The following is a 14,235-nucleotide window of genomic DNA, read 5'->3' on the forward strand; positions in this document are numbered from 1 at the left end:
ATATTCCTTATTGATTATTGAAATTCATACTTTCTGCGACAAAAAAAAAGATGAAAGAAAAATAGAAACAGCATTTAGTCTAAAGCTAGTTTTCTCTAGTCCTGAATTCTCTGCCTGGTTCCTGAGGTATCCCAAGGTTTTTCCACACCAGCTGGTGGGCATACCAACCCTTCTGTGCCCTGCATGAGCTCTGGGCATCGTTACATGCTCTTTTTCCGTGGTTTCTCCTTTTACCTCGGGTACTGTCCTCCTGCAGACACGCTGATGTGAACGCAGGCGAAGCCTGGAGGTGAACCTTCTTTAGATTTCGTGATTCACTGGGAAGCTCTCACGTGTCCTGGCTCCCTTTGATTATCCACTCCATCTTCTTAACTCGGGGATGAGCAGCATGAGTGAGGCTCACCTTGTTTGCTTCCCTTCTCTCTGAGATCACTGTCCCATACTGCCTGTTGCCCAGTTGCTGAAAACCCTTTCTCATGCAGTTTGTCTGGTTCCTTAGTAGCTTCAGCTTAAGCTACTGAAAGTGGGAGAGTATATTGGGTCCCTGTCAGGCCAGCATGCCCACTGCTGGTTTTTCAGCTGCGGTGAAAGTTCCCAGAAGTCGTCTCATTTTTCATATTTTTAGAAGCTTTGGCAGTTGACACTTACTCTAAAGTGCAGTTACGTAAGATACAACGTTATTCCAGCTTTGGTTTTTTTTTTTTTTTTTTTTTTTAATTGGACATGCAAAAGAATAAGAATAAAGAATTCCAGTAGAGCTGGAGGATTTGGCTCATGGGTAAAGCTTATAAGCCAAATGTGCTTGGCTTTTCTAAATTACATATCCCAAGCCATACTGCCAGGAGAGAGTATTTGTCTATACGGAATTTCAGATCGGCCACCTCAAAGATACATAGTAACTTATTTAGATTAGTCATGAAGGGAAAAGTGAAGGGGAATAATTGAATATATCAATGTTCACGATGAGTTCGTTACTCAAGAGGGAATGTACTGCTTCTGACTTAAACAGAATTTTTCAACTGAGGAAGTCACAACTAAGGGGCTAAAGTTAGAATCTTAATAAACAAAACTTTAAATTATGAATTGATCATGGCCGTTCATTACAAACACAGCAATTTTTAATAGCAGTTTAGCTATTTATTACCTGTGTGACGTTGAGCAAAGAACTTGGTTTTCTAAGCTGCAGTTGATCTGTGAAACGGCTATACCGACCTTGTAGGTCTCCTTTACAGATTGCCCGGTACTAGTGTCTGAATCACATAGCACAGTTCTTGGTGCTTAAAACACATCCTCTGCTCAAAAATACTCATCCTCTTCCTTTTTGCATCAGATTTACAACTTACGTTAGGAACCTTCTTATCCTTTTGACTTAAATTCCCTTGTAACTATCAACTTGACAAGCAATACCTGCTATCTGAATCATGATAAACAGGAATCTTCCTCACGAACAAAATCCTCACTATCCCATGTCTCCTTACCTATTTTTCTCAGGCCTGAAGTGTCCCTCTTCTTTCCCTGTCCCAGTGTTGGATCCCAGAGCTAGGAGTCTCAAAGTCAAGCTCGTTCCTTCCTCTGTCGTAATTATCCCATCCACTTCGTTCCTCTCCTTCACCCACTCACAGTATTTCTGACGAGGTGTTTGGGTCTGACTTTGCTCTCCTGACACTAATGATGTTTCCGATGCCCTCACCATGCCTTACACAGGTAACACCCAGTGAGTGCATCTGCCCACTGTCCTTTCTTTTGCACTGTGCTCTCCAGTGCTTCCAGAGTTGTTTTCCTAGGAGTCAGAACTGACACTTGAACTTCTGTGGTTAAGATCTTTTGGTCAGAGTCCACACTCCTGAGGGTTATGTGCAGAGCCCTCCAGGAAGTATGACGCTGCTTCTGCACATGCTCCATTCCTCTGCCTCCCCCCGCCACCCAGGAACTGAACCACCTTTGTTTTCTTAAATGATGTGCGCTTTCAGATCTTCCTACCTTTATTTCTTTTATTTCCTCTTTTCTTTGTCCTTTCCTTCTGCCAGCCCCAGTGGGATGCCCTATAACAAACCCTTCCCAACACCCTATGGAAGTAAACTCCTAATGCTTTATTCAGATTAGTATGTGGATATGACTCTAGTTTTTCTCTGAAAGAATTTTGGGCCCGGTTTTTAGTTATGAGAAGGCAGAAATATGTTTTAACACTTTCTAAGTGCTCAAGACTTTGAAGGAATTGAAACATTTCAGAAAATAGTGAAAAGGGATTGAATTCTAATAAGTCCTATGCTAAACGGTTCTGTAATCTTACTGTTCTATAATCCATTTAATAGGACCACAGTTGATGTATTTCTTCTGCTCTTTCTGAGATACCGCTTCTCCTACCCCAAATACTCCAGGATTGGGGGGTTATTTATCTATCCCACCATGCCATCTTCAATCGGTCCACGTCCTCCCTTCTCTCCACCCGCCCCCCAAACCTCGATTGAGGTTTCACTCTGTGCCAGGTTTACTGGCTACTGTGAAGGGAGAACAGACCCAGACCACACCGTCCATGAACGTCTCTGTTCTTCGAAGAAAACCTAGTCCAGCCCTGAAGGACTCTTGGTGTTCCGTTTCTCCTCCGAGTCTGTGATAAGGAGGTGAGGTGTTGTATTAGTTCCCTGGACTGCTGTAGTGAGTGACCACAAAGGGAATGGTGTAAAACAACTGCAGTCGATTTTCTCCTAGTTTGCAAGGCCAGCAGGAGTCCACCATGAAGGTGTCAGCAGGACCACGCTCCTCGGAAGCCTCCAGAGAGGCATCCTTCCTTTCCTGTTATAGCTTCTGGTGGCTTCTGGCCATCCTTGCGTTCCTTGGTTTCCCACTGATTTAGCCCAGCGTCTGCCTTTGTCTCCACAGGGCCGTCCACCCTATTTGTAGCTCTGTGTGTCCTCCCCTTCTTATAGGGCAGTGATCATCGGAGTTAGGACCCACCCCGATCCAGTAGGCTCCCAACTTAAGGACGCTGTTTCTAAACAAGGTCATTATATCACTCAGGGTTCTCAAGAGAAACAGTGCATAGAACGTGCAGGTGTGTACAGTAAGGAAGCCTGACAAGTCTCAGGATAGGGGAAGGAAGCAGGAGACCCAGGAGAGGTGGTGCTTAGCCGCCATCCTAGTCCAAAGGCATGAGAACCCGCAGAGCTGAGGGTGTGATTCCAGCCACATACTGGAAGGCTCGACACCCAGAGAGAGTCGATGGTTCAGTTTGAGTCTGAAAGCAGGAAAAACTGTTGTCCGAGCTTGAAGGCCATCAGCCAGAGGAATTTCCTCTTATACTGAGGGTGATCATATTTGTTTTATAAAACTGATTGGATGAGGCCCAGCCACGTGGGGCTGGGAGCAGTGTGCTTTATTCAGTGTATGGGTTGAAATGTTAAACTCATCCAAAATCCTCCTCACAGTAACACCAACACAATGTGGGACCGAGTGCCTGGGGCCCATGGCCCAGGCACACTGAAGCCCGGTCAGGTTAGCCTTCAGCCACATTCTGAGGCTCCTGGTGGATGTGAGCTTTAGAGAGACACTGTTCATCCCACTGTAAGTTATTATTTTAAAAGCCTGTGTCTGGAAGATGTTAAAGCAACGTTGTTATAATTTTTACTTTAAACTGTTTGCTTTTCCTTTTATATGAAGAACTGCAGATAACAATGAGAGCAAGAACGAAATCAGTGAAATAAGCCAAGGAGCTGTTGAGTGTGGATGAGAGCTAGTGACAGCTAGAAGTGGGTTATAACAGAGGTTGGGAAATTGAAGTAGAAAGTGACCATATCCATCATGCCTGATGCTCTTTTCAAGTTGTTACCCTCCACCCATTTTTACTTGAATTCTCCTAGGAGCTCATTTCCCCATTCAGATATAGTGTTTTGCGTCTTTATCAGCTGTTAGGAATCTTATTTCCAAGGCACATGTCTTAAGATTTCATGTTCTTTTAATTGTCATTGTTTCCTAAAATGCTATGGAAAATCCATAAATGAGCTTGTTTTGTGAACTTTGCAAGACCTATACTTGGCTGTGATGCCTCTGCGTCTTACTCCCAAGAGAGAACAGCATTAGTGGAGGTGGGTAGACAGGGATGTCAGCCACAATTGGTGATGTGGAACAATTTTAAATATCCTATTTAAATTAGCCCTGGGTTCAGAACATACGTCTCATCTAGGCGTGGAGCTCACATCCGTTTCCTGCTCAGGGAGCGGAGATGGTCCTCTTGGTCTCCCTGTGTACATCTCTAATGAATGGAGCACATCTAGTTTAGATGGATAATCAATTTTGAAATCCCTTGTTGTAGGTAAGCTGTTAACACAGAAATGTTAACTTCACGAGTTTAATGAGTAGCTTTAGTGATAGCTTAGTGACAGAGACAGAAAGCAAGTCAGGTGGGGGGCAGCGAGGAAGAGTGGCATGAGGGTTTAATGAATATCCACTTGCAGACTTGAATGTCAGTAGCATCATTCTCCCTCCTGGAAAATGTCTTTCAGCTGCGCATCTATTACTGTACCCGCAGCCCATGGTAGCTGGGAGAATGAGGCAGTGTGTTTGTAAGAAAGCTCTCCTTTGCAACATAATGAGATCGAGGTGGGTAATTTGCAGCAATTGCTAGAGCAGTGGTCAAATCTGCAAAAAACACAGCAGAATGAAAAGAACATGTTAAACAGGAGATGCCTTATAATGAGCCCGGAAATCATGTCTCATGCAGCCAGCTGGCTGGCACTTTTTCATACCCTTGTCTCCTCATGCAAACTGCTACACATTTTCTCCTACTCTGTTTTCTCTATACCTCTCGTTTCTACCTAGTACATGAAAATATGAATGAATTGGCAACTCTGCTACTTGAAGAAATAAGAACGAAGCCTTTTTCTTTATTCAGGGGAGGTATTTACTTAAACATGGGTGTGTGGTATTATTTCAAATGCTTTTGTTCCATTTTTAAAACATATCCTGTTACAAACGTCTTCTTTTCAAGCCTCAGTTTGACTCATAGTCTTTTCTGGATTCTATGGCCACTTTAGGTATATAGTTTGGCCAGAGTTTGCCTTCTCTCTTTAAGCCAGAAAAATGGAAGACCCCTCCTCTCATTAAAAATAGACTGGAGAAATACAAAAAGTTGAAATCAACTTTATTTCATCAAATGGTTCAGTGGTCAGGACACCCCCAACCTGTCTGTTTCCCTAGGCCTCTACTTTTTGCTGTCTGTCTCTTTTTCTATAACATGAGAAAGCAGTACCAATCCCTAAATGCTGACCTATAAATGAATAACCTAACACATTTCTAACAATAACTAGCTATTTCTAAACATCTATTCCATTTTTGTATCATAATCTGTTGTTGCCCATGGTTTGGGGTATTCATGGAATTTCTGACTTGGAAAAATGTTACTGTTACCCAATATTTGCAGCTGTATTTCAATACAGACTTAGATGAGGCATACATGAGCGAGACTCTTCTGGGCCTTTGTGTTGTGAGCTGTCAGTGCAACTGACTCCTGGGCTGTTACTGGTCTCAGACTTGTTCCCTGTCTAATGGTGGAGACCCTGTTGGCAACTGGGAATGGTGACCTACTGAACTCAAGGCCACCGCCAGAGTCCTGGAAACGTAGAACTGGACAAGGAGAATCTCTTTGTTTCAGAGATGTTGTTTCTGTTCAAATTTTTTAGCTATGATTGAAGGCAGCTGGCAGTTGGCTGAGAAAAAATATGGTGGAGAGAGGGGTAAGGGGTGGAAACATCAATGCCATGGAGGTTTGGCAAAGTAGATTAGAAGAATTTTTCGACAAAGTTTTCAGCCAGGTCCAGAAATCAGAACTTAATGTCACAAACCTCTGCCTATTGAAAAAAGAGTAAGTGAGCAGAGTGGGTTAGAAAATGTGGGTAGTCTGACTCAGGTTCTGTACGCTTCCTGGCAAATGCTGACACTGCAATGGAACTCTAATGTCCATGAGGAACTAGTGTTTGTGTTCTTCATGTGTCTCTGTATGTGCTGGTGTGGGGGGTGTTAGAAGGCAGGGTCCTTAACTGCTTTGTTGCATTATGTTAATTCCTCGGCAGTGCAATCAAATTCATGTCGTAATTAAAGCTGTCAGTTGGAAGGCAAGCCAATCGCCACGAAAACACAGCATAACAAATGAAGTGAAATGATTTTGCGTGTAGCTATACAATGCTTCGCCAGGCATGAAATTAAATAAGTAATTTGATGTTGACATCAGAAATTGAAATGATACCCACTGTTCCCTCATTCAGTCAGACCTGCATAAACAATAGCCAGAACAAATATGCACAACAAAGCTCTCTTCTCCACCCAGCTCCCTGAGTAATGTACAATATATATGCAAAATGAGTTTAACAGAGCTTTCGGAGACCTGAAGGATGTAATTTCCTTTGATATGCACAATAAGATGATATGTATGTGGGGGTGGGGAAGTGCATTTGGAGGGGTACTTCTGCTTCTGGGATGAAATACATTTGCAGGAAGGGGGAAAAAACCTGAAATAAACAAATTCCACGTTTTCTCTGAGTAATTCATCCTAAAACGATTTTCCCTCCCAGGCATGACCCCAGGCTGGGGGAGACCTGCTCGGGTTTTGCTTTCCTCTGTGGGTGCTGAGAGCACGTGATGTGTCACGTGACTAAACGCCGCGTGAAAGCCGTCTCCATGACTACTGTGGATCTCCCTACACACCATTTATGGGATCAGGAATGCAGCAGGATTTTTTAAAACCAGGTCCAGTGTGCGAGATCACACATCTGCGGGCCTTTTACTCCCCTGAGCTGGTCTGAAACATTGAGGCGAAGGAAGTTTCGCTTTGGGAGCTGCGTTTAGGAGTGGCCGGGACCATACTACCCTTGTTTGATGTGAATGCTGTGTACTTACAGCACTGCATTTCCTTCTCAGAAACAGTTAAAATCAAGAAGAATCACACCCACTGCATTTTTTGAGATTCTGAATTCACCTAAGCCATTTTCCTCTGTACAGTCCATTCCTTCCTTTACATACACATACACTGAACAAATGCTGATTACATGCATCCTGGGCAAGCTTCTGTGCTGAGCTCTGAGGAAGCAAGGCTGGGTGCACCAGGTGGCCCCTGGCCCCTGCAGTTTGCAGAGCAGGGCCTGGCGTGAGGGTAGAGAGCTGGATGCCAACTGAGTCACTGACATCAGAGCAGAAGTCAGGCCAGTCCAGTAAGGGCGACCGACCCCGCTCCTCAGAGGGGGCCTTGCTTGTGGGGGGCACTGAGCGGAGACCTGCAGGCTGCCTCAGCGTTTGCATTGTTTGTTGCAAGCTTATCTGGGGCCTCTGTTCTTCCCAAAGAGGAAGCTCAAAGAATTTGTAATGAGATGTATTAGGAAAAAAAGCAACAAACATACATACAACAAAGACTCACAGGCAAATTTAAAACACAGCCAAGTTCTGTTTTCACCTTCTTCACCAAGAAGTGGTGCACTGTAGACCTTACAGAAGTACCGTTTTTAGCCTCCGTGTGTCAGAACCGGGAAGCCCTGGTTGATAATTCCTGGGACTTGAAACATTGACTAAAACGCTGCTTTTCCCTGCTTCCCTTTACCCACACATTCTTTGCATTTTAGTCTACTAATTATGTTTACAAAATGTCTCATTTTTGAAAAGCACTCTGTGTGTACTAACTGGTGCCTTTAGGGAATAAACTGGCAAGTAGGTCATACATTGGAAAAGTCATCCAAACCCACTGGGCTTTTTCTTTTCAAGTCAGCCTGAGCTTTTTCCTCTTGCCTGCCCCTTTGCGGCCGCACAGCCAAGGAGCTCGGGACCAGGCCATTGAATGTCAGCAAGTTAGGGAGGCAGGCTGACGTGTGTCTGTTTAGTCTCAGTGCAGGGTGAAATGCCATCATTAATTCATTACCCAGCTGCCTGTCAAATAAATTGGCAATTACGTCCACCGCAGAGGCTCGGAATTCAGTAAATAGCACGTTAGCATCTCTGAGTTGTTGAGAGATGTAAAGGGGAAAATTAAGCAATACGGTGTTTGTATCAGGAGCAGATGACAAGGGGCAGCATACACTGGTGATGTGATGTAGTGATGAAAAGCTTGCAAAGGGCTGGTAATGAGCTGTGTGGATTGGAACGTGTTAAAAACCATCGCTGATTTTCCACTTTGTCTTTATGCTTTATTGCAGAGTTCAGCTCCTTCCAGCTTGGGAACAGGCTACTTCGTAAGTTTATCTCAACTTCCACATGTGTGCCTTGCTTCTCTAATGTATGCTCATTAGGACGTGAAAACACCTAAGAGGTCCCCTCTCAGGCCTAAAGAACAGGCTGATATCCATCCTCTTATTAAGAATTGTTTCATTTTTAAAATAAATAACTTGCTGGGCCCAAGGGACCCTCAGTGAGCCTGAGACATCTTTCTGGTTCCCTTAGTGAGCCTGAGACGCGTTACCTGGCAGCAGAAGGGGGCACAGGGATGCCTGATTGGCTCCTGCCACCTTTCCTACATAACAGTGAGAAGTGTCATGTGGAGGATGGATCTCGTATTATTCTTTGAGGTGTTTATTCACTTTTAAAATCTCTTGAAGAACTTTCCCACATATACAATGAATCACTTTTTTTTTTTTAAATTTTGATGAGAGGTGAAGTTTTAATGGATGTTTTCCCTCACAGTCTGGGTAGGTGGGCTTTATATTTCCTTTCAGCATCATTAAACTCATTTTAGCAAATATAGATGTATTATTTTATTTCTAGACTTTCCTCTGTCCTATGGAAGGGATGGGGATGGTGAACATATCTTAGGGATTATCACAGTATTTCTCATAGAAAGACAGTCACTTCATTTCTTTTATTTATAGCTATTTACCCTTTTAGGATTCAATAATCCTTTTTAAGATGTAGAATTACAACTAGGCTTTCCTTACACACGGGCTAACACAGTGTATAGAACTTTGTTGTGGTATTTAGAGGAATCTGATTTGTGTTCAGAAAGATGAACACTGATACACTAATGCCCGCTCAGCATTTTCTAGGAAATTATGAAATCATGAAAATAAAATAAAGCAGAAAATAATTACTGATTCAGTTTAGTCGCCTGTAAATTGTTCTCTAATATGCTAATTACTCCGATTTTCTTTGCCCACACATTTCTTTCCATACATTTACATTAAATAGATGAAAACCAGCATCATTTCTGTCGGAGCCTGCCGACGAGACGAACGGTTCCTGAAGTGGGGAGTGAGGATTGAGAAAAAAATAGACAAGAGACAAAGATGGGATCGGGAGGGCGAGCAGTTCTAATTAGACTGCTGCGCCTACTTTATTTTTCAGCTTTCTTTTATACACACAGAAACAAGAAGGTTACATAAAGCGGCTGAGGCAGCAAGTACAGATTAGTTATGTTTTCTCAAAGTTTGGCCCTGACTGTTCTTAGACCTTCAGATATTTTCCCATTCCCAGGGTAGCAGGTGTCTGTTTGTTCTTTATGCTTATCGGAGTTCCCCTTAGTGATCCTCCCAAACTCTGCTTGAAGTTACATTTTCTTAACCCTTAATGCTCCGGCTCCCTACATATCCCCCTTTTTTATTTTATTTTATTTTTTTTTTTGAGATCGTGTCTGGCTTAGGTAGTCAGTACAGACATTCTCACTTACCCGTCATTGGATATCGATCATCAAAGCGATCGACTCCTGTCTTAGGTTGTAAAAACGCTTACTGATCATTACCCGTCATTGGCTACCGATCTCCTTTGGGGTTAGACAGGGGCAGTGGCTTTTGGTTTATTAGCCATGTGGAGCCTTATTTTGTGAATTTCTCCATAAATATCCGTGACTATCCCCATCACAGCTTTTGTGATGCAGGGGAGGAAACACAGTATCAGGAGGATCACAACAAGTGGAATTACAAGGGGGGCCATAAATTGAAGCATTGAAGAGTATGATGGAAATACATTGTGAAAGCTAGAGACAAGTTTGTTGAGCGTCTCATCTATATCTGTAGTTAAAGGAGAGGTCTCTTGTAGTGTCAAGACCTCTTTATGAAACTGGATAAGATCAAGAGTAACATTTTTTCTTACACGGTCTGTGAGACTCATACCCCATAGCAGAAAAATGTTTATTTCAATCACCCTTTGTCTGTTAACAGCCGAAGCATAAAGTCCCATGATGTCTTACCTTCTCAGTCAAGTCGCTCATATTGTAACAGTTTTGTTGAGATAAGTGGAGAGAACTGATCTTTATTGCCCTCATGACTTCTCTCACAATCAGGTGAGAGAGGAAAGCCAGAGACAGCAATGGCTTTTGCCAGGCAGGGGGAAGGGGAGGAAAGGCTCCTTTTTGGATCATCTAAGGCAGCTCATTGGGGGTCCCCACTCGGTTCCGCCTGGCTTAGGTTGTATCTCCCATGAGATATCTTACCCGTCTTTGGCTGCAAACCATCTTTTGGGGACCAGACAGAGAGACATAAGGTGTAAACACAAGGATGGAACAGAGTCCCAGAAAGGCACAGTCTTACAGACTCTTCTTTCCTTAAGGAAAGACATGGGGGGACAGTCGGCTAGGCTGTTGTGTGACTACATCTCCCCCTTTTTTGTTTTTGAAGCATGAGAAACACAGAACGTGCAGTTGTTTCATTTACAGCCCGTTGGAGGGCTATTTGTCCACATCTGAGGACTATGTAAAACAAACAGAACAATAAACAGAATAGCAATATCTCCAGCAAACCCTCTACCCAAAGTCTTTATCCATTTAACAGGGTCTGAAGTGGAAAGTCTTTTTGCAGCTGCGGAAAGTGAGAGCTTTTCCACACCCTAGGGGTGTGGATGGGTATCTATAGATGTCTCCTCTTCTGTGGGCTGTCGCTCATGGTATGGTTTAACACCGACCAGGAATTCACAAAGGTTTTTCTTCCGGACCTGGAGAAATACAAGCAAAGCCTCTTCCCCGTGTTATCTCGCGGGGAGAAGTAGGATCAGCTTCCCCACGTAATATTTTAAACAAAGGTTGTAATTCACCGGTTGTCAACCGCAACTGAGGTCTAATCCAATTAATGTCTCCCAGTAGCTTTTGGAAATCATTTGACGTTTTTAAACTATCTCGCCGGATTTGTATTTTTTGAGGCACAATGGCCTGAGGCATTAAACAATATCCCAGATAAGAGTAAGGAGGCACTTGTTGAACTTTTTCTGGGGCTATAACTAGCCCATAATTGTGGAGCTTTTTTTGTAAATGAGCAAAAGCAGCAAGCAACTTTGGTTTACAAGAGTGGGCAAGAAGTATGTCATCCATGTAGTGGATGATGTAAATATCTGGGAATGCCCTTTGGGTAGGTTCTATAGCAGCTGATACAAATTTTTGACATAATGTAGGGCTACTAGCCATTCTCTGAGGTAGCACTAGCCAATGATATCTCTTAAAAGGTATTTGTAAATTAACAGAAGGAACACTGAAAGCAAATCTAGGGCAGTCATCAGGATTTAAAGGTATAGTATAAAAACAATCTTTTTAGTCCAAAACTATTTTATATGTGTTTTTTGGTATGGCTGCAGGACAGGGCAAGCCTGTCTGTAAGGCTCCCATTAATTTTATGGTTTTATTAACTTTTTGTAAATCTTGTCATAATCTCTATCTACCAGATTTTTTCTTAATAACAAAAATGGGAGAATTCCAGGGAGAATTGGAGGAAGCAATGTGTCCCTTTTTAAGTTGCTCCTGTACTAGCAGCTTGGCGGCTTGAATCTTTTTCTGTTGATTGGGGCCTCGGGCAGTGGATCTAGCCCTGCAACTACACTTGGAGGAGAGCTTCATTGTAACCTAGGCTTCTATTCTGATTGAGATTCTAATAAAGGCCCAGTCTGTCGAGCCTGAACTAACTGCATTTGAACAGAGAGGGAAGTGAGTGCAGCTTGTAATCTTTGCACCTCTGCTTCCAAGGGGGATCCAGTTTGGGTTGGTCATTTTTAGAGTATCTGATTCCTTTATGTCTAGGATCGATCACATCCCTAACCAAATTCCATAAGGAAAAAGTGTCTACTGGTACTTCAGAGGGTCCATGAGCATCATAATATCCCTGCAAATGCTCTCTCACCTTTTCCCAAGTTTCTAAGTTTAAAGTCCCTTCTTCTGGGAACCAGGGACATATTTGTATTACAAACTCTAAGAATCGAAGCAACTGTGCTTCACTGGTTTTAATTCCTCTAGTTTTTAGCATGCTCCTTAATATGTGGGTAAACAGCCTTTTACTGTTCCCCTGTCCCATTTTATTTTACTCCCGACAATGGTATCTCACCGCTTTCACCAACCTTATTCGACGCGTCTCGTTTGCAAGCGGTGTCCTTCACTGATTCCCCAGTATTCAGGTCCCTGTTCGGGCGCCACTTGTCGGAGCCTGCCGACGAGACGAACGGTTCCTGAAGTGGGGAGTGAGGATTGAGAAAAAAATAGACAAGAGACAAAGATGGGATCGGGAGGGCGAGCAGTTCTAATTAGACTGCTGCGCCTACTTTATTTTTCAGCTTTCTTTTATACACACAGAAACAAGAAGGTTACATAAAGCGGCTGAGGCAGCAAGTACAGATTAGTTATGTTTTCTCAAAGTTTGGCCCTGACTGTTCTTAGACCTTCAGATATTTTCCCATTCCCAGGGTAGCAGGTGTCTGTTTGTTCTTTATGCTTATCGGAGTTCCCCTTAGTGATCCTCCCAAACTCTGCTTGAAGTTACATTTTCTTAACCCTTAATGCTCCGGCTCCCTACAATTTCATTGAATAATAAGCCTTTTTCAAGCTTGGCAGAAGTGATATTTTGTAAGTGTTGTTTTTTTTTTTTTTTTTTTGGTCTTAATCTGTGATAGGAGAAAAGGGATAAAGATTTTTTTGGTACCTACCTAATAGAGCCAGCACACTTATCCTTGCTCTTTATTATGGCTGAATATTCATGCTTGCAGAGACAAACAGGATGCTTCAGCAGTGGAAATAACAGAAGCAATCCCATCTGCCATCTCTTCACACCCGGCTGGATGTGGGTTGAGATGCTCCAAGTAAAGTCTGGAGCCTGCCAATTTCTGTTCTCTTTCCAAAAGCTACATTCTCCCTCTGTGCTTTCTTGAGCAGAACAAGGCCAAAGCCAGTAACTTAGCCCTTGACCACTTCTAGACTGAACATTCTCTATGTTTCAAATGTCAGTTTGATCACCCTGAACGAAGAAAGTCATCTCTAGAAACATTGAGATTTTTATTATACTTTTGGTCACTTTTTTCGTAATTCTAGAAATGTTTATTTTTATTCTCTAACAATATGTCATTATGAGTAAAGAATCTGCAATTATGAATCTGAAATAATTCTCACACACAGTGTTGGATGAGTATAAAATTTTTTCCTTATTTTGGTAAAATTATTCTTAGTATTATTTTGCTTACATAAGAACATCTGTAATATTAACTCACATGGAGAAGATATATACCAGATGTATATTCAGCTTTCAACTGTGGCAAAAATGTTCTACTTAGAATGTGTTTCCAGTAATGGGATCATTATGTTATCAACGTGCAAAATCTATTGATATGATTGCCAAGTCCTCATCAAGAAGTGTCTTCTGGTTTGGTTTTCATTCCATCACTGTCACATATAATACTTAATTTCAGGTTCTGACTTCAACATTAGTGAGTTTCACACTTGTAAGTGGAAGTAGTATATTCATAACTTATAGTATTTTCATGGTAACATGTTATGTGCACTGTGCTTTATGATGTGTGATGTTATCATAATCTTATGTCTGTAATGAAGGCTCAGCGTCAGGTAAGTAGAATGGTGATATTTTTACTCTATCCTTAATCCTCTTCAGCGCCTCTCTGAAGTGTGGACGGAGGCAAATCACCTGCAGTCAATGAGGTATTAACACAATTGAACCGTAATGTGAATTCATGTTTAGGAAAACTGAAGGTATCACCTATTGGTTTAACAACGTGGAACTGTTTTCTTAAACACTCTTCAAATATTGCTTGGACTTCAGAATCTTGCATTTAGATTTTTATGCTTCTATGGAGTTTTTAGTAAACTAAGGTAAAATGCTGATTATCGTGTGTGTTAGTAAAATAGACACCCGCCCACGTATATGCATGTACACGTGTGTACACACACACACACACACACACACACACACACACACACACCCTTATCCACATTCAGTATATTCTACTTTCAGTTCTTTTCATTCATCAGTAGTGGTAAGTTAAAGGCTTTGAAGAAGAATCCTTTGTTTT

The 14,235-nt window shown here is 42.3% G+C and overlaps 1 protein-coding gene across 7 annotated transcripts in view; it reads left to right on the plus strand.

Moving 5' to 3' along the window:
• The window catches only part of AUTS2 (activator of transcription and developmental regulator AUTS2), a 1,118,598-nt gene that overhangs the window by 493,929 nt on the left and 610,434 nt on the right, over nucleotides 1–14,235 (plus strand). For 6 of the 7 annotated variants that reach the window (XM_074328456.2, XM_074328450.2, XM_074328457.2 and 3 more), the window contains exon 4: nucleotides 8,172–8,207. The exons of the other annotated variant lie outside the window; for it this stretch is intronic. In XM_074328456.2, the coding sequence (XP_074184557.1) occupies nucleotides 8,172–8,207 (36 nt within the window). The remainder of the gene's footprint in view (nucleotides 1–8,171; nucleotides 8,208–14,235) is intronic. 7 annotated transcript variants of the gene reach the window in all.

This window comes from Rhinolophus sinicus, chromosome 3 (assembly GCF_057876585.1).
Source record: "Rhinolophus sinicus isolate RSI-liver-muscle chromosome 3, RSI-T2T, whole genome shotgun sequence".
Lineage (NCBI taxonomy): Eukaryota > Metazoa > Chordata > Mammalia > Chiroptera > Rhinolophidae > Rhinolophus > Rhinolophus sinicus.